Genomic DNA, 17,605 nt, shown 5'->3' on the forward strand with positions numbered 1-17,605 from the left:
TCCCCGCGGGGAGCGGGAAATGTCCCCGTGGGAAGGGACCCGCGGGGACCGGGGAATGTCCCCGTGGGGACCAAGGAATGTCCGTGGGAAGGGACCCGTGAGGATCGGGGAATGTCCCACAGAATCGGGGAATGTCCCCGCAGAAGGGACCCGCGGAGATGGGAGAATGTCCTCGTGGGATCGGGGAATGTCCCCGCGGGAGAGGACCCGCGGGAATCGGGGAATGTCCCCGTGGGGATCAGGGAATGTCCCACGGGACCGGGGAATGTCCCCTTGGGAAAGGACCGGCGGGGACCGGGGAATGTCCCCGTGGGGATCGGGGAATGTCCGACGGGACCAGGGAATGTCCCCTTGGGAAGGGACACTCCCCGCTGATCCAGCCCCGCGCAGGACCGTGCGCGCTCCCGCGGGCGCGGGGGTCCCGGAGCGCCCCGCGGGGACACGGGCCCGCGGGTACCGGGTGTCGGGGTGGCCCGCGGGTACCGGGTGTCGGGGTGGCCCGCGGGGCCACGGGCCCGCGGGTACCGGGTGTCGGGGTGGCCCGCGGGGACACGGGCCCGCGGGTACCGGGTGTCGGGGCGGCCCGCGCGGCAGCCGCTGCCGCCGTTGGCGCTGCGGGACACGGGGACTCAACGGCCGTGCCGTCCGCCAGGGGATGGTGGCACCCCCTGGTGACAAACCTGCAGCCACCGGCAGTGGCAGCACCCCGGGGGTGGCCCGCTGGTGGCAGGCCCCTGGTGACAGCTCCGTCCCCCGTGCCAGCGCTCTGTGGCCATGCTGCGGTGCCACGTGGTCGCCGTCCGCATTCCCGGGGCAACCGGCTTCGGTCCCGGTGTCCTGCTGTCCGTCTGCTTCCGAGGTACCTGGGGCTGGGGACACCGCAGGGACTGTCCCCATGGCACCCCAAGGTCCCCAGCCGGAGGTGCCACCCCCCTCTTGTCCCCACACAGGCGTCCCCAGGAGAACCCGGGTGGTGCCCGAGGAGCGCAGCCTCACCTGGAATGAGGTGAGGTGGCCCCGGGGTGACCCGTGGTGGCACAGGGACATCGGGTCACCCCCTGACCCGTGTCACCCCTCAGGAGCTGGTGTGGCCGCTGGACTCGTGTCCCCTGAGTGCCACGGACACGCTGAGCCTGCGCCTGCGGCGCTGGGAGTGCCCCCTGCCCCAGGGGTGAGTGACAGCCCCGGGGGGACATCCTGGGGCCACCCCCCTCGCCGGGGTCACCCTCACCGTGACCTCACCCCCACAGGGACCTGGGTGCCACCACGGTGTCACTGGACAAGCTGGTGGCCGACCCCAGCCTGCCGATGGCCGTCAGGGACATCCCGCTGCTGGACCACCGGGAGCGGCCCACGGGGGTGAGCCCCACCCCACAGCGCCCCACAGCACCCCAGGGTGCCAGCGGCGCTGTCCCCGTGTCACTGTCCCTTTGCAGTGCACTGTCACCTTCCACTGCTACTGCGACCCGCACGGCGCGGCCGGGGATGTCCCTGTCACTGTCACTGTCCCCACCGCACACGCACAGGTGGCACTGCAGCCACCGGGGGTGGCCCCTGAGGACAGCAAAGAGGATTTCCAGGTGGGGCACGGTGGCACCCGGGGGTGATGGCCCCTGGCTGCCACCATGTCACTGCCACCACGTCACTGCCACCCCGCAGGTGCGGGTGAGGGTCATCAGGGGCCGCCAGCTGCGGGGCAAGGACATCAGGCCCGTGGTGAAGGTCCAGATCGGGAGGAGGAACTTCCACACCCGCAGCCGCAGCGGGAACAACCCCTACTTCAATGAGGTGGCACCGCGCAGGGGACACGGGCACGGCCACTGTCCCCAGTGCCCCTCACCGCCCCTTCTCTGGTGTTTAGGTGTTCTGCCAGAATTTCCACCAGACGCTGGAGCAGCTGGTGGCACAGCCCATCCAGATCCAGGTGGGACGGATCGGTAGCACCGGGGGGACAGGGACACAGGCACAGGGACAGGGACACAGGGACACAGGCACAGTGACACAGGGACAGAGACACAGGGACATAGGGACATAGGGACAGAGACACAGGGACGGGGACAGAGACACGGACACAGGGACAGGGACACAGGGACACAGGGACAGGGACATGGGGACACAGGGACAGGGACACAGGGACATGGGGACACAGGGACACAGGCACAGTGACACAGGGACATAGGGACAGAGACACAGGGACAGGGACAGAGGCAGGGACACAGGCACAGGGACAGGGACACAGGGACAGGGACAGGGACACAGGGACACAGGGACAGGGACATGGGGACACAGGGACGGGGGCACAGGGACAGGGACACAGGGACAGGGACATGGGGACACAGGGACGGGACACAGTGACACAGGGACACGGACACAGGGACACGGACAGGGACAGCGACACAGGGACAGGGACACAGGAACAGGGACACAGAGACACAGGGACAGAGACAGCGACACAGACGCACAGACACAGACACAGAGACGCACGGACACATGGACAGGGACACATGGATACAGGGACACAGGGACAGGGACACAGGGACAGGGACACAGGGACAGCCATATCCCCTTCCTCGTCACAGGTGCTCCGTTCACCAAACATCTGCACCAAACCCGTCATCGGTGTCTTCGAGGTGAGGAGGGGAGGGAATGGGGATTGGGAATGGGGGATTGGGAATGGGAATGGGGAATGGGAATGGGGGATTGGGAATGGGGGATTGGGAATGGGGATTGGGAATGGGGGATTGGGAATGGGGATTGGGAATGGGGGATTGGGAATGGGGATTGGGAATGGGGATTGGGAATGGGGATTGGGAATGGGAATGGGGGATTGGGAATGGGGGATTGGGAATGGGGAATGGGGGATTGGGAATGGGGGATTGGGAATGGGGGATTGGGAATGGGGAATGGGGGATTGGGAATGGGGAATGGGGGATTGGGAATGGGGGATTGGGAATGGGGATTGGGAATGGGGAATGGGGGATTGGGAATGGGGAATGGGGATTGGGAATGGGGGATTGGGAATGGGGGAATGGGAATGGGGATTGGGAATGGGGATTGGGAATGGGGGATTGGGAATGGGAATGGGAATGGGGATTGGGAATGGGGGATTGGGAATGGGGAATGGGGGATTGGGAATGGGGGAATGGGAATGGGGATTGGGAATGGGGAATGGGGGATTGGGAATGGGGATTGGGAATGGGGATTGGGAAATGGGGGATTGGGAATGGGGATTGGGAATGGGGATTGGGAATGGGGATTGGGAATGGGGGATTGGGAATGGGGATTGGGAATGGGGGATTGGGAATGGGGATTGGGAATGGGGAATGGATTGGGAATGGGGAATGGGGTATTGGGAATGGGGGATTGGGAATGGGGAATGGGGGATTGGGAATGGGGATTGGGAATGGGGAATGGGAATGGGGATTGGGAATGGGGAATGGGAATGGGGATTGGGAAGGGGGATTGGGAATGGGGATTGGGAATGGGGAATGGGAATGGGGAATGGGGAATGGGAATGGGGATTGGCAATGGGGATTGGGAATGGGGATTGGGAATGGGGATTGGGAATGGGGAATGGGAATGGGGATTGGGAATGGGAAATGGGGGATTGGGAATGGTGGATTGGGAATGGGGGGATTGGGAATGAGATGTCAGGAACTGGGGTTTTGGGAATGGGGTGTCGGGAGTGGGATATCAGGAATTGGGTTTTGGGAATGGGGTGTCAGGAATGGAATTTTGGGAATGGTGTGTTGGGAATGGGGCGCTGGGAATGGGGTGTCAGAGCACGCTCACCCCCTTTGCTGTACCCACAGCTCGACATCGGCACCATCTACTCTGCGCCAGGCAAGGAGAGGGTTGGGTGGCACTGGGTGACACTGGGTGGCACTGGTGACACATTTTGGGGTGACACATTTTGGGGGGTGTTTCTGGTCTGGGTGATTTTAAATGGTGATTAAAATTGTGATTTTGGGCAACCCTGTGTGTTTTGGGGGATGTTTCAGGCAGGCACTGGTCAGGGATGAAACTTCATTTTGAGGGGACTCCGTGTGTTGTGGGGGGGTTTAGGCTTGCCCTGGGGTGGCTCTGGTGACACCGGGGTGACACATTCTGGGGGGAGTGTTTTAGGCAGGCCCTGGCCGGGGCTGCAGCCGGTGATTTTGGGGCAACCCTGTGAGATTTCAGGCACAAACTGCTCAGGGGTCTTTTTGGGAACGCTGTCAGATTTTGGGTGGGTCTCAGGGAGGCCCTGGGGTGACACCGGGGGTGGCACTGGGGTGACACATTTTGGACGATGCTTCAATCCCGCAGCGGCCAGGGGTGAAACTCCATTTTGGGGGAGCACCGTGCGTTTTGGGGGGGGTTTATGAGCCCTGAGGTGGCACCGCGGTGGCTCTGGTGGCAGCGAGGTGACACCGCGGTGTCCCCCCGCGCCAGGGCGCAGCCTGAGCGGGAAGTGGCTGAGCCTGCAGCACCCGCGGCACCGCGACGGCCGCTGCCAGGGCCTGCTGCAGGTGAGCCTGCTGCTGCGCCGCGCCGGCGAGCGCGCCCAGGTGAGCCCCCGCCCCGCCCTGCCCCGCGCCCCGAAACCCCCCCGGGGGTCCCCGTGGTGTCACACAGCCCCCGCACCCCCCCAAGGAGCAGGAGGTGCCCGCGGGGGACGAGGACGTGGAGGGGAACCTGCTGCGGGCAGCGCCCTGCGGCACCGCCCTGCAGATCCGCGTGTTCCGCGCCCAGGACCTGCCAAGGGGTGGGGACACCGGGGGACACCGGGAAAATGGAGTGGGGACACCGGGGGTGGGGACACCGGGAAAATGGAGTGGGAACACCGGGGGTGGGGACACCGGGGATTGGGGACACTGCGGGCTGGGGACATCGGGGATTGGGGACACCGGGGATTGGGGACACTGCGGGCTGGGGACATCGGGAAAATGGAGTGGGAACACCGGGGGTGGGGACACCGGGGATTGGGGACACCGCGGGGTGGGGACACCGGGGGACACCGGGAAAATGGAGTGGGGACACCGGGGGTGGGGACACCGGGGATTGGAGACACCGGGAAAATGGAGTAGGGACACCGGGGGTGGGGACACCGGGGATTGGGGACACTGCGGGGTGGGGACATCGGGAAAATGGAGTGGGAACACTGGGGTTGGGGACACCGGGGATTGGGGACACCGGGGATTGGGGACACTGGGGGTTGGGGACACCGCGGGGTGGGGACATCGGGGGTTGAGGACATCGGGAAAATGGAGTGGGGACATCGGGGATTGGGGATACCGGGGACTGGGGACACCAGGGATTGGGGTGGGGACACCGGGGGTGGGGACACCGGGGATTGGGGACACCGAGGGTTGGGGATACCGGGGACTGGGGACACCGGGGATTGGGGACATCGGGAAAATGGAGTGGGGACACCAGGGACTGGGGACACTGGGGGTTGGGGACATCGAGGAACTGGGGTGGGGACACCGGGGAATTGGGGTGAGGACACGGGGGATTGGGGTGGGGACAGATTTGGGGAACCCCCATGCTCACCACATGGTGAGGACACGGGGAATTTGGGATGAAGGGTGGATTTGGGGCCCCCCCGCTCTCTGCAGGGTGGGAAGCGGGGCTGATTTGGGGCGGGGATGGATTTGGGGACCCCCCAAGATGTGGCTGCTCCCCATCCCCGCGCAGCGGAGCCGGCGCGGCCGTGCCTGGGCGGCGCCGCGGGCTCGGCGAAGGTGTCGGTGCGGGTCGGCTTTGCGGGCAGGACGGTGAGGATGGGGGATTCGGGGTGCCAGGCAGGGAATTTGGGGTGCCAGGCAGGGCACCGGGGGTGCCGGATCCTTTCGGGGGCTCAGAGCTGTCCCCCCGCAGCTCTGCACCCGCGGGGTGTCCCCCGGTGCCAGCCCCGAGTGGAACGAGGTTCTGTTCTTCCCCCTGCGGGTGAGGAGCGCCCCCGGCCCCACAAACATCCCGCACCCCCTGCCCCAAACAGGGGCACCCCAAAAACGGGGACGCCCCCGTTCCCACGCCCACACTCGGCCTTGTTCCCTCCCTGCAGCTGCCCCCCATCTGTGACGAGATCGTGCTGGAAATCCTGCGTGGGTGAGGGGGGACACCCCGGGTTTGGGGACACCCCACGGGTTTGGGGACACCCCGCGGGTTTGGGGGACAGCCCGCGGGTTTGGGGACACCCCTCGGGTTTGGGGGACACCCCGCGGGTTTGAGGGACACCCCACAGATTTGGGGACACCCCGCGGGTTTGGGGGACAGCCCTGGGTTTGGGGGACACCCCACAGGTTTGGGGACACCCCGCGGGTTTGGAGACACCCCGCGGGTTTGGGCTACAGCCCCGGGTTTGGGGAACCCCCCCTGTGTTCGGGGCACCCCTGACCGTGCCCCCGCCAGGTCGTGCCCGAGCAAAGTCCTGGGCAGGGCCACCCTGAGGCTGTCCCAGATCTCCCGGGATCCCGACGAGCTCGAGGGTGAGCGGGGTTGCCCCTGTTTGGGGTCCCCATTAGCCAGACCCCCTCCCCACCCTGAACCCCCTCCCCACCCTGAACCCCGACCCTGAACCCCCTCCTGACCCTGAACCCCCTCCCCACTCTGAACCCCCACCCTGAACCCCCTCCCACCCTGAACCCCCTCCCACATCCTGAACCCCCTCCCCACCCTGAACCCCCACCCCACCCTGAACCCCCACCCCACCCTGAACCCCGTTCTCTCTGCCCGCAGAGGGGACCCCCGGGTGCTCCCCCACCTTCGGGCCCAGCTTCCTGCCCTTCTACGGCCCCCGGCCGGACTCTGCCAGGGTACGGAGAGGGATTTAGGGGAAATGGGGGATTTGGGGAGAGAATGGGGCATTTGTGGGGAAAACGGGGAATTGTTGGGGCAAAGGAAGGGGTTTTGAGGGCAATGGGATGTTTGGGGTGAAAGCGGGACAGTGGAGGAGAAAATGGGGTGTTTGTATGGGGAAATGGGGTTCTGGACTCGTCAGTGATGGTTTGGGGAATGGGAAAGGGAATTTGGGATGTTTGCAAGGCCAGTGGGATATTTGGGGTGAAATGGGATGGGGGAAATGGGGAATGGGGCATTTGAGAGAAAACGGGGAATTGGTGGGGCAAACACAGGGCTTTAGGAGACAATGGGACATTTGAGGTGAAAATGGGATGGGGGAGAAAGAGAATGGGGTGAAATGGGGAATGGGGTGAAATGGAGAATGGGGTGAAATGGAGAATGAGGGAATGGAGAATGGGGTGAAATGGAGAATGGGGGAAATGGAGAATGGGGTGAAATGGAGAATGAGGGAATGGGGAATGGGGGAAATGGGGAATGGGGGAAATGGGGAATGGAGGAAATGGAGAATGGGGGAAATGGAGAATGGGGTGAAATGGAGAATGGGGGAAATGGAGAATGGGGCATTTGAGGGAAAGAGGAATTGAGGCAGGACTCTGGGAGGCAGTGGGACGTTTGGGGTGAGTGTGGGACACCCCCAGCCCTCCCTCGTTTCCCAGGACTCGGGGCCGGTCTATCAGGGCCGGCTGCTGCTGGAGCTCTGCACCCACGCGGGGTCCCCGCCCGGGCGCCAGCGCGGCGCCGTCGCCCCCGTGGACGCCGAGCGGGCGCAGGTGGGGACCCGGGGCTGCGGGCGGTGCCACCCCCGCGCCCAGGGGACACTGAGCGCCTTTGGGTCTCTCCTGGCCGCAGGGCTGCCTGCCCCGCTGCCGCCTGGGGCTCTGCGGGGTGTTCTACTCGGCCACCATGGTGCCAGGCGGTGCCGAGCCCCTGCGCCTGGAGCTGGGCATCGGCAGCGCCGCGGCCGCCACCGCGCACGCACTGCCCGCCTTCGACGGTGAGCTGGGGACGTCTGGGGACAGCGCCGCGGGCACCGGGGGCTCGGGGACGTTGTCACCACCCCCTCGGGGCCCATCCTTTGAAAGGGGTCACTGCGGCACCAGGGGAATTATGAATTGGTGTAATTATTAAAAGAGATTGGTCGCCGTGTCCGTGAGGGACTGGGAGGTGCCTTGGGGTTGGGGACAGGGATTGGGGTGGCACCTGGGTGGTGTCACCCTGTGGAGCAGGGGACATTTGGGCACTCTTGGATGATCCTGGGCAGTGTCACCCTCAGTGACGTCACCCTGTGGAGCAGGGGACACTTTGGGAATCCCGGATGATCCTGGGGAGTGTCACCCTCAGTGGTGTCACCCTGTGGAGCAGGGGACACTTTGGGAATCCCAGATGATCCTGGGGAGTGTCACCCTCAGTGACATCATCCTGTGGAGCAGGGGACACTTTGGGAATCCCGGATGATCCTGGGGAGTGTCACCCTCAGTGGTGTCACCCTGTGGAGCAGGGGACACTTTGGGATCTTGGATGGCTCCAGGGATTTTCACCTGGGTGGTGTCACCTGTGGGGCACGGGACATTTTGGGGATCTTGGATGATCCTGGGCAGTGTCACCCTCAGTGATGTCACCCTGTGGAGCAGGGGACACTTTGGGAATCCTGGATGATCCCATGACACCTCCCAGGAAGCCACAGCTGCCCCTCACCAGCACGGCCGAGTCTGTTCTGAGCCCAGTTCTCCCGATTTTTTTGATTTTCCTGATTTTCCCGAATTTCCCGAATTTAGGGAACCTCTACTACTACCTGCCGTGGTTTGGGGACAAACCGGTGGCCGCTGTCACCTCGGTGTGGGAGGACGCCGGGCACCGCTGGGACAGCCTGAACCTCCTGCGAGCTCTGTGCCAGCGCCTGGTGAGACCCCAAACCCCGGAGGGGACCCCAAGCCCGGGAGGGGACCCCAAACCCGAGAGGGGACTGACCCCAAACCCAGGAGGGGACTGACCCCAAACCTGTGAAGGGACTGACCCCAAACCTGGGAGTGGCTTGGGGTGGGATTGATCCCAAATCCTTTTAGGAATGTTTTAGGGTGGGATTAACCCCAAATCCATTGGGGAATGATTTGGGTTGGGATTGATCCCAAATCCAGGTGGGAGTGGCTTGGGGTGGGATTGATCCCAAATCCTTTTAGGAATGTTTAGGGTGGGTTTGACCCCAAATCCATTTGGGGACGGTTTGGGGTGGGATTGATCCCAAATCCATTGGGGAACGGTTTGGGGTCGTTCCCAGGAGAAGAACCTGGCTGAGCTGCAGAGCCACCATGGGGACACTGCCGGGGACATCGGGGCCAGGCTGCTGCAGGAACTGGCCCAGGACTGCACGTGAGTGATCCCAAATCCTCAAATCGGGGTTTGAGTGATCCCAAATCCCAAAATCAGGGTTTGAGCGATCCCAAATCCCCAAATCAGGGTTTGAGTGATCCCAAATCAGGGTTTGAGCGATCCCAAATCCCCAAATCGGGGTTTGAGCGATCCCAAATCCCCAATTCGGGGTTTGAGCAATCCCAAATCCCCAAATCGGGGTTTGAGTGATCCCAAATCCCCAAATCGGGGTTTGAGTGATCCCAAATCCTAAAATCAGGGTTTGAGTGATCCCAAATCCCCAAATCGGGGTTTGGGGCCGGGGCTGGGGAATCGGGGGTGGAAACGGGGCTGGCAGTCGGGGTTTGGGGAATTTGGGACACTTTGGGGGCCAGTGGGACATTCCGGAGGACGGTTTGGGGTGGGAATGGGATGAGGGGGACGTGGGGTATTTGGGGTGGGAATGGAGCATTTGAAGGAAAAAGGGGGAATTGTTGGGGGGAAGGAGGAATTTTCGGGGTGAGAGTGGGGATTTTGGGGTGACCCTGTCGGGTTTTGGGGGGGTGTTTTAGGCAGGCCCCGGCTGGGGGTGAAACAGGTTCATTTTTGGGGAATCCTGTGGGGTTTTGGGGTGTTCCAGGGAGACTCTGGCCTGGGGTGGTTTTGGGGTGACTCAGTGGGATTTTGGAGTGATTCCTGGGCTGTGCTGATTTTGGGGTGTCCCTGTGTATTTTGGGGTGATTTTGGGGCACTGCAGGGGCACCTTGGGCTGGGGTGATTTGGGGGTGGCCCTGTGTGGTTTTGGAGTGTTTTGGGGTGATTTTGGGATGCTGCAGGGATGTCCTGGGCTAGGGTGATTTTGGGGTGATTTTGGGGTGACCCTGTGTGATATTGGGGTGTTTTGGGGTGTTTTGGGGTGATTTAGGCGTGTTTCGGGGCCCTGCGGGGACGCCCTGGGCTGGGGTTGATTTAGGGATGTTTTGGTGTGATTTAGGAATGTTTTGGGGTGTTCTAGGGTGATTTGGGGTGTGTTGGGTGAATTAGGGATGTTCTGGGGTGATTTAGGGGTTGGTTTTGGGGTGATTTCAGGGTGTTTTGAGGGGGTTTTGGGGTGATTTAGGGTTGACTTAGGGGTGTTCTGGGGTGATTTCGGGGTGTTTCAGGGTGTTTCAGGGTGATTTAGAGTTATTTCAGGGTGATTTAGGGTTGATTTAGAGTTGTTTCGGGGTGTTTTCAGGGTGATTTAGAGTTGTTTCAGGGTGATTTAGAGTTGTTTCAGGGTGATTTCGGGCTGGGGTGATTTCAGGGTGTTTCGGGGTGATTTTGGGGTGCTCCAGGGTGATTTAGGGTTGATTTAGAATTGTTTCGGGGTAATTTAGAGCTGTTTCGGGGTGATTTCGGGGTGCTCCAGGGTGTTTTCCGCTCCGCAGGGACGCCCTGCGCTGCCTGGAGGCGCAGCCCGCGCTCACCGCCCTGGACCGGCAGCTCCGCGGGGCGCGGCGGTTCCTGCTGCGGCTCCTCCTGCGGCGGCTGCGGGGCGCGGCCGGGGCCGGTCCCGGGGCCGGTCCCGGGGCGGCGGCGGCGCTGGGAGCGGCGGCCCGGGCGTGGCTGCGGAGCGCGGCCGCGCTGGCCGTGGAGGTGCGGCCGGAACCCCCGAACCGGGACAAACCGAACCCCCGAACCGGGACAAACCGAACCCCCGGGCCGGGACAAACCGAACCCCCGAACCGGGACAAACCGAACCCCCGGGCCGGGACAAACCGAACCCCGAACCGGGACAAACCGAACCCCCGAACCGGGACAAACCGAACCCCCAAACCGGGACAAACCGAACCCCCGGGCCGGGCTTTGGTGTCCTTGGGTCGGGAATTCCGGCCCCCGAGGGCAGGGATGGGGAACTTTTTTTACTTGTGGGGGCGTTTTTTAGCAAAAAAAATCGTGTCCGTTAGTTCTAAATAATAATAATAATCTAATCTAATAAAGATCATAAACATAATGTAATGCAATTAGTATAATGCAATTCATAGAACATAACGTAATAATCTATTATTAACATATATTATTCTTGTAACATATATTATAATGTGATATAACATGACATAATTTGTATTATAGATTACAGATCGTAGATTATATCATATTTTATAGATATTATAGATTTTGTCCCCATGTCCCTCTCTCCCTCTGTCCCTCTGTCCCCGTGTCTCCATGTCCCTCTGTCCCTGTGTCCCCTTGTCCTGCTGTCCCCCTGTCCCCATGTCTCTCTGTCCCCGTGTCCCCGTGTCCCCGTGTGTGTCCCCCTGTCCCTGTGTGTGTCCCCCTGTCCCCGTGTCCCCGTGTGTGTCCCCTGTCCCTGTGTCCCCCTGTCCCTGTGTCCCCGTGTGTGTCCCCGCAGCCCCAGGCCGGTGTCCCCGACGTGCAGCTGTGGCTGCTGCGGGGCCAGCAGCGGGTGGCCTCAGCCCGTGTCCCCGCCACCGATGTCCTGCACTCCCCGCGCGGCCCCGGTGCCTGCGGCCACCTCTGCGGGAGGATCCTGACCCTCTTCCTGGTGGGTGTCCCCTTGCTGTCCCCTTGCTGTCCCTCCGTGTCCCCTTTGTGTCCCCCACAGCCCCTTGGTGTCCCTCCGTGTCCTCTTGGTGTCCCTCTGTGTCCCCTTTGTGACCCTCCATGTCCCTCCATGCCCCCCTTCCTCTCTGCTCTGTGTCCCTCTATGTCCCTGTACAATGTCCCCTCTATCCCTGTCCCATGTCTGCTCTGTCCCTGTCCCGTGTCCCCTCTGTCCTTGTCCTGTGTCCCCTCTGTCCTTGTCCTGTGTCCCCTCTGTCCCTGTCCTGTGTCCCCTCTGTCCTTGTCCTGTGTCCCCTCTGTCCCTGTCCCATGTCCCCTCTGTCCCTGTCCCATGTCCCCTCTAGCCCTGTCCTGTGTCCCCCTCTGTCCCTGTCCCGTGTCCCCTCTGTCCCTGTCCCATGTCCCCTCTAGCCCTGTCCTGTGTCCCCCTCTGTCCCTGTCCCGTGTCCCCTCTGTCCCTGTCCCATGTCCTCTCCACACCCCCTCCACGTCCTCTCCTAGTTCCCAGCACGTCCCCTCCACATCTCCCCTCTGTCCCTTCCATGTCCCCTCCGTCCCTGCTCGGTGTCCCCCCATGTCCCCCCTCTGTCCCCTCCACTCCCCCCACGCCCCCCATCTGTCCCCCCGCGTGTCCCCAGCCCCGGTGACACTTTGTGCCGCAGGGCTGTGGGGACATCCAGGCCCAGGTGCGGGTCCAGCTGTGGCTGGGACGAGTGGCCGAGAGCGGGGACCTGGCCCGGCTGCTCGGGGGGACCCTGCGCTTCTACAGCGAGACGGTGGGGACAGGGACAGGGACAGGGGACAGGGACAGGGGACAGGGACAGGGGACAGCGGACAGGGGACAGGGAACAGGGGACAGGGACAGGGGACAGCGGACAGGGGACAGGGACAGGGGACAGGGACAGGGGACAGGGAACAGGGGACAGGGGACAGGGGACAGCGGACAGGGGACAGGGACAGGGGACAGGGACAGGGGACAGGGAACAGGGGACAGGGACAGGGGACAGCGGACAGGGGACAGGGACAGGGGACAGGGACAGGGGACAGGGACAGGGGACAGGGAACAGGGGACAGGGACAGGGGACAGCGGACAGGGGACAGGGACAGGGGACAGGGACAGGGGACAGGGAACAGGGGACAGGGGACAGGGGACAGGGGACAGGGGACAGGGGACAGCGGACAGGGGACAGGGACAGGGGACAGGGACAGGGGACAGGGGACAGGGGACAGGGGATAGGGAACAGGGGACAGGGGACAGGGGACAGGGACAGGGACAGGGGACAGGGGACAGGGGACAGGGGACAGGGGACAGGGACAGGGGACAGGGAACAGGGGACAGGGGATAGGGGACAGGGGACAGGGGACAGGGACAGGGACAGGGGACAGGGGACAGGGGACAGGGGACAGGGGACAGGGGACAGGGGGGACAGGGGACAGGGGACAGGGGATAGGGGACAGGGGACAGGGGACAGGGGATAGGGGACAAGGGACAGGGGATAGGGGACAGGGGACAGGGGACAGGGAGGGGACAGGGGATAGCACCAGGAGGGGACAGGAGACAGCAGAGAGGGACGGGGGACAAGGGACAGCACCGGGGAGAGGATAGGGGACAGCGTGGGGGGGACAGGGGACAGGGGACAGCATCGGGAGGGGACAGGGGACAGTGGGGTGGGACAGGGGACAGCACCGGGGAGGGGACAGGGGACAGCGGGAGGGCACAGGGGACAGAAGGAGAGGACAGGGGACAAAGGGAGGGGACAGGGAGAGGACAGGGAGGGGACAGGGGACAGCGGGAGGAGACAGCACGGGGAGGGGACAACGTCCCACAGTGTCCCCTAAGGCCAGGCGCTGTGTCCCCGCAGTACGAGAACCAGGCGCGGCTGCTGGGGAAATGGGGGCCCCGGACGCTTTTGGGGCGCCCCGCGTTCTCCGACGGCTCCGGCCGGGCCGCGCCGCCCCCGGAGCAGACCCGGCCCCCCAAGGGCTGGCGCTGGGACGGGCCCTGGAGCGTGGAGCGGCCGCGGCGGTGAGCGGGAGGGGACAGCCACCACCCCGGCCCCGCGGGGACCTCGGTGACGCCAGAGGTGTCCCCTGGTGTCCCCAGGGTGCTGCCGCGGCCGGAGCCCGCGGTGAGCGCGATGCTGGAGGAGCTGTACGAGAACCAGAGCCGCGATCCCGGCGGGAACTGGAGCCCCGCCGTGAGTGGGGACAGCGCGGGGACACCGGGGGGACACTGGGGGGACACCGGGGGGGATACGAGAGTGTCGAGGCTCAGCTGTCGCCTGGGTTTGCAGGAGGGAGTGGCGGTGCCACCGAAGGAGGAGGTGGCGTGTCCCCAGGGCTGGCGCGTCACCAGTGACTGGCACGTGGACATGGAGGGGGCCGTGGATGAGGAGGGTGAGTGGGGGGCGCAGCGGGGTGGGGGTGACAGGGACAGGGGGGGACAGGGACGGGATGACAGGGATGGGGTGACAGGAAGGCGTGGGGGTGACGGGGACCAGATGAAAGGGATGGAGGTGACAGGGATGGGGGTGACTGGGACAGGGCGGACTGATGGGGGTGACAGGGTCTGGGTGACAGGGATGGAAGAGATGGGGATGGGGTGATAGGGAAAGGATGACAGGGACAGGGTGACAGGGATGGGGGTGACAGGGATGGAGAGAATGGGGTGACAGGGAGTGGGTGGCAGGGACAGGGTGGACTAATGGGGGTGACAGGGATGGGGTGGCAGGAAGGGGTGGGGGTGACAGGGACCAGATGAAAGGGATGGAGGTAACAGGGATGGAGGGGATGGGGTGGAAGGGAGCGGGTGGCAGGGAGCGGGTGGCAGGGGCAGGGTGGCAGTGGTGGAGCTGTCCCCTGTGTGCAGGCTGGCAGTATGGGGTGGGCACGGAGGATGGCAGCCCCCCGGCAGCGTGGCACAGCCGGGGACAGCCCTGGCACACCCTGCGGCGCCGGCGCTGGCTCCGGGTCCGGCACAGCGACACCGACAGCGGGACACGGGAGCAGGAGAGTGACACCCCCAGTGACACCCTGGTGACAGACCCGGGACAGGCATGGGGCTGAGGGGATGGAGGTGGCAGGGATGGGGTGACAGGGATGGGGTGACAAGGGTGGAGGTGACAGGGATGGAGATGACGGGGGGGGCTGAGGGGATGGAGGTGGCAGGGATGGGGTGACATGGATGGGGTGACATGGATGGGGTGGCAGGGATGGGGTGGCAGGGATGGAGTGACAGGGATGGGGTGACAAGGGTGGAAGTGACAGGGATGGAGGTGACGGGGGGGGCTGAGGGGATGGAGGTGGCAGGGATGGGGTGCAAGGGATGGGGTGACATGGATGGGGTGGCAGGGATGGGGTGGCAGGGATGGGGTGGCAGGAGTGGAGGTGACAGGGATGGAGGTGACGGGGGTGCTGAGGGGATGGAGGTGGCAGGGTGGGGGTGACAGGAATGGGGTGCAAGGGATGGGGTGACAGGGATGGGGTGACAGGGGTGGAGGTGACAGGGTGGGGCTGAGGGGATGGAGGTGACAGGGATGGAGGTGACAGGGATGAGGGTGGTAGGAAGGGTGTGGCAGGACGGGGGTGACAGAAACTGGGCAATGGAGATGACAGGGATGGAGGGGACAGAAATGGAGGTGACAGGGATGGAGATGGCGGGATGGGGATGACAGGGGTGGAGGTGATGAGGATGGGGGTGACAAGTGTGGGGAGGCAGGATGGGGGTGATGGGGAGGATGATGACGGGGAAAGGGGTGATAGTGATGAGGGTGACAGCCCCGAGTGGCCAGGGCCGCTGTCTCCGTGTGACGCTGTCCCCGTGTGACGCTGTCCCCGTGTGACGCTGTCCCCGTGCCCCACAGCAGGACCCTGAGGAGCTGTGGGAGGACGAGGCCTGGCAGCCCGAGTGCTTCTGGGGCTGCGCCTTCCAGCCCAAGGTGCCGGCGGGGCCCCGGTGCCGCCGGCGGCGCTGGCACCGCAGGCTGGTCCCCGCCGAGCCCCCGCCCGTGGCGCCGCTCTTCCTGCTCGAGGGAGTGCCCGTAGGAGCGGCGGGGAACCGGGAGGGGCCCGGGGGACCGGGAGGGGCCACGGGGACTGGGAGGGACCGGGGGAACCGGGAGGGGCCCGGGGGACCGGGAGGGGCCCGGGGAACTGGGAGGGACCGGGGGAACCGGGAGGGGCCCGGGGGAGCGGGAGGGGCCCGGGGGACTGGGAGGGACCGGGGGAACCGGGAGGGGCGGGGAGGGAGGTATTGGGGCAGAGGGGTGGGTGAGGGATGGGGGATGGAGGTGTGGGGAGAGGGAGGGACAGAGATCCATGGATGGATGGATGGATGGATGGATGGATAAGGATGGATGAGGGTGGATGAGGATGGATGGAGGGATGGATGGATGGATGGAGGGATGGATGGATGGATGGATGGATGGATGGATGGACGGACGGACGGACGGACGGATGGATGGATGGATGGATGGATGAGGATGGAGGGGTCAGGGATGGAAGGATGGGGTCTGGATGGAGCCCTGTGGAACTGTCCCACAATGGGACAGCAGCACACGGGACAGGACGCTGCAGGGCCAGGGGACAGCAGGGTCCCCCCAGCCCACCCCTGTCCTCTCCCAGGACACCGAGGACCCAGCCTGGGACAATCCAGCTGTGGCCCCACAGCTGTCGGAGGGCTCCTCTCCGACACCCCTTCCGCAGCAGCCCCCCTTCATCCTCTGCACCTTCCAACGTGAGCCCGGGGGGCAGCGGGAGGGACAGGGAGGGACCGGGAGGGGTCGGGAGGGGCCGGGAGGGACCGGGGGGGACCAGGGGGGCTCCCAGCCCCCCCTGACCCCCCTCCCGTCCCCAGGGCCCACCCGCTTCCAGCTCCGCTGTTACATCTTCCAGGCGCTGGATCTGGCGCCCGGCAGCACCAGGACCTCCTTTGGTGAGACCCCCGGCGCCCGCCCCGCTGGCAGCCGGGGGCGCTGACGGTGTCAACTTTCTGGGGATTCTTTTTTCTTTCTTTTTTAAGCTTTTTTAATTTTTGTTTTGTTTTGTTTTTTTGTTTTTTTGGGTTTTCTCGGGGTTGGGTGCATTTTTTGTTTTCTGTGGGATTTTTTTGTGTTTAGTTTTTTGTTTAGTTTGCATGGTTTATTTTGTTTGTTTGTCTGTTTGGCCGTTGTCCCCAGATGCCACCGCGCACGTGTCGCTGGTGTGGCGCTCGCAGCGCACGCGGGCGGTGCGCGGGGACCCCGACCCGCGCTGGGAGCAGACGCTGCTCCTGCCCCGGGTGCCGCTGTTCGGGGACCCCCGAGGGGTTCGGGAGCAGCCCCCAGCGGTGGTGGCCGAGGTGCGAGACCAGCGGGGACAGGTAGGGGACACAGCGGGCAGGGGACACCGGGGGACAGCGGGGGGCAGGGGGGAGAGGGATGGAGGGGAGGGATGGAGAGAGGGATGGAGGGATGGAGAACAAGGGTGGTGAGAAGGATGGAGGGGAGGGATGGAGGGGATGGAGGGGATGGAGGGAGGGAGGGATGGTGAGAGGGATGGAGGGATGGAGGGCAGGAGTGGAGAGAGGGATGGAGGGATGCAGGGAGGGATGGAGGGGAAGGATGGAGAGAGGGATGAGGGATGGAGGACAAGGGTGGTGAGAGGGATGGAGGGATGCAGGGAGGGAGGGGAAAAGGCAGGGAAGGAAGGAGGGATGGGAGCAGAGGGATGGGACATGGATGGGGGGGTTGGCAGGAGGGATGGGAGGATGGGGGGCAGGGATGGAGGGACCAGGATGGAGGGACAGTGACGGGTCAGGGATGGAAGGACAGGGGTCAGGGATGGAGGGATGGGGGTCAGCAATGGA

The 17,605-nt window shown here is 64.1% G+C and overlaps 1 protein-coding gene across 1 annotated transcript in view; it reads left to right on the top strand.

The window, feature by feature from the left end:
• The first annotated feature begins 51 nt into the window (after positions 1-51).
• The window catches only part of FER1L5 (fer-1 like family member 5), a 27,909-nt gene continuing 10,355 nt past the window's right edge, over positions 52-17,605 (top strand). The window contains 31 exon segments of the mRNA XM_063420751.1: positions 52-859; positions 951-1,006; positions 1,080-1,171; positions 1,251-1,359; positions 1,437-1,580; positions 1,660-1,788; positions 1,862-1,924; positions 2,580-2,630; positions 3,813-3,843; positions 4,435-4,550; positions 4,636-4,747; positions 5,680-5,759; positions 5,863-5,931; positions 6,050-6,093; positions 6,397-6,473; positions 6,724-6,800; positions 7,503-7,616; positions 7,696-7,840; positions 8,622-8,746; positions 9,122-9,213; positions 10,623-10,830; positions 11,588-11,740; positions 12,423-12,536; positions 13,623-13,786; positions 13,865-13,958; positions 14,055-14,157; positions 14,630-14,796; positions 15,624-15,800; positions 16,384-16,495; positions 16,616-16,693; positions 16,938-17,119. Of these exon segments, the coding sequence (XP_063276821.1) occupies positions 775-859; positions 951-1,006; positions 1,080-1,171; positions 1,251-1,359; positions 1,437-1,580; positions 1,660-1,788; positions 1,862-1,924; positions 2,580-2,630; positions 3,813-3,843; positions 4,435-4,550; positions 4,636-4,747; positions 5,680-5,759; positions 5,863-5,931; positions 6,050-6,093; positions 6,397-6,473; positions 6,724-6,800; positions 7,503-7,616; positions 7,696-7,840; positions 8,622-8,746; positions 9,122-9,213; positions 10,623-10,830; positions 11,588-11,740; positions 12,423-12,536; positions 13,623-13,786; positions 13,865-13,958; positions 14,055-14,157; positions 14,630-14,796; positions 15,624-15,800; positions 16,384-16,495; positions 16,616-16,693; positions 16,938-17,119 (3,363 nt within the window). The 5' untranslated portion in view covers positions 52-774.

This window comes from Prinia subflava, chromosome 32, assembly GCF_021018805.1.
Source record: "Prinia subflava isolate CZ2003 ecotype Zambia chromosome 32, Cam_Psub_1.2, whole genome shotgun sequence".
NCBI lineage: Eukaryota > Metazoa > Chordata > Aves > Passeriformes > Cisticolidae > Prinia > Prinia subflava.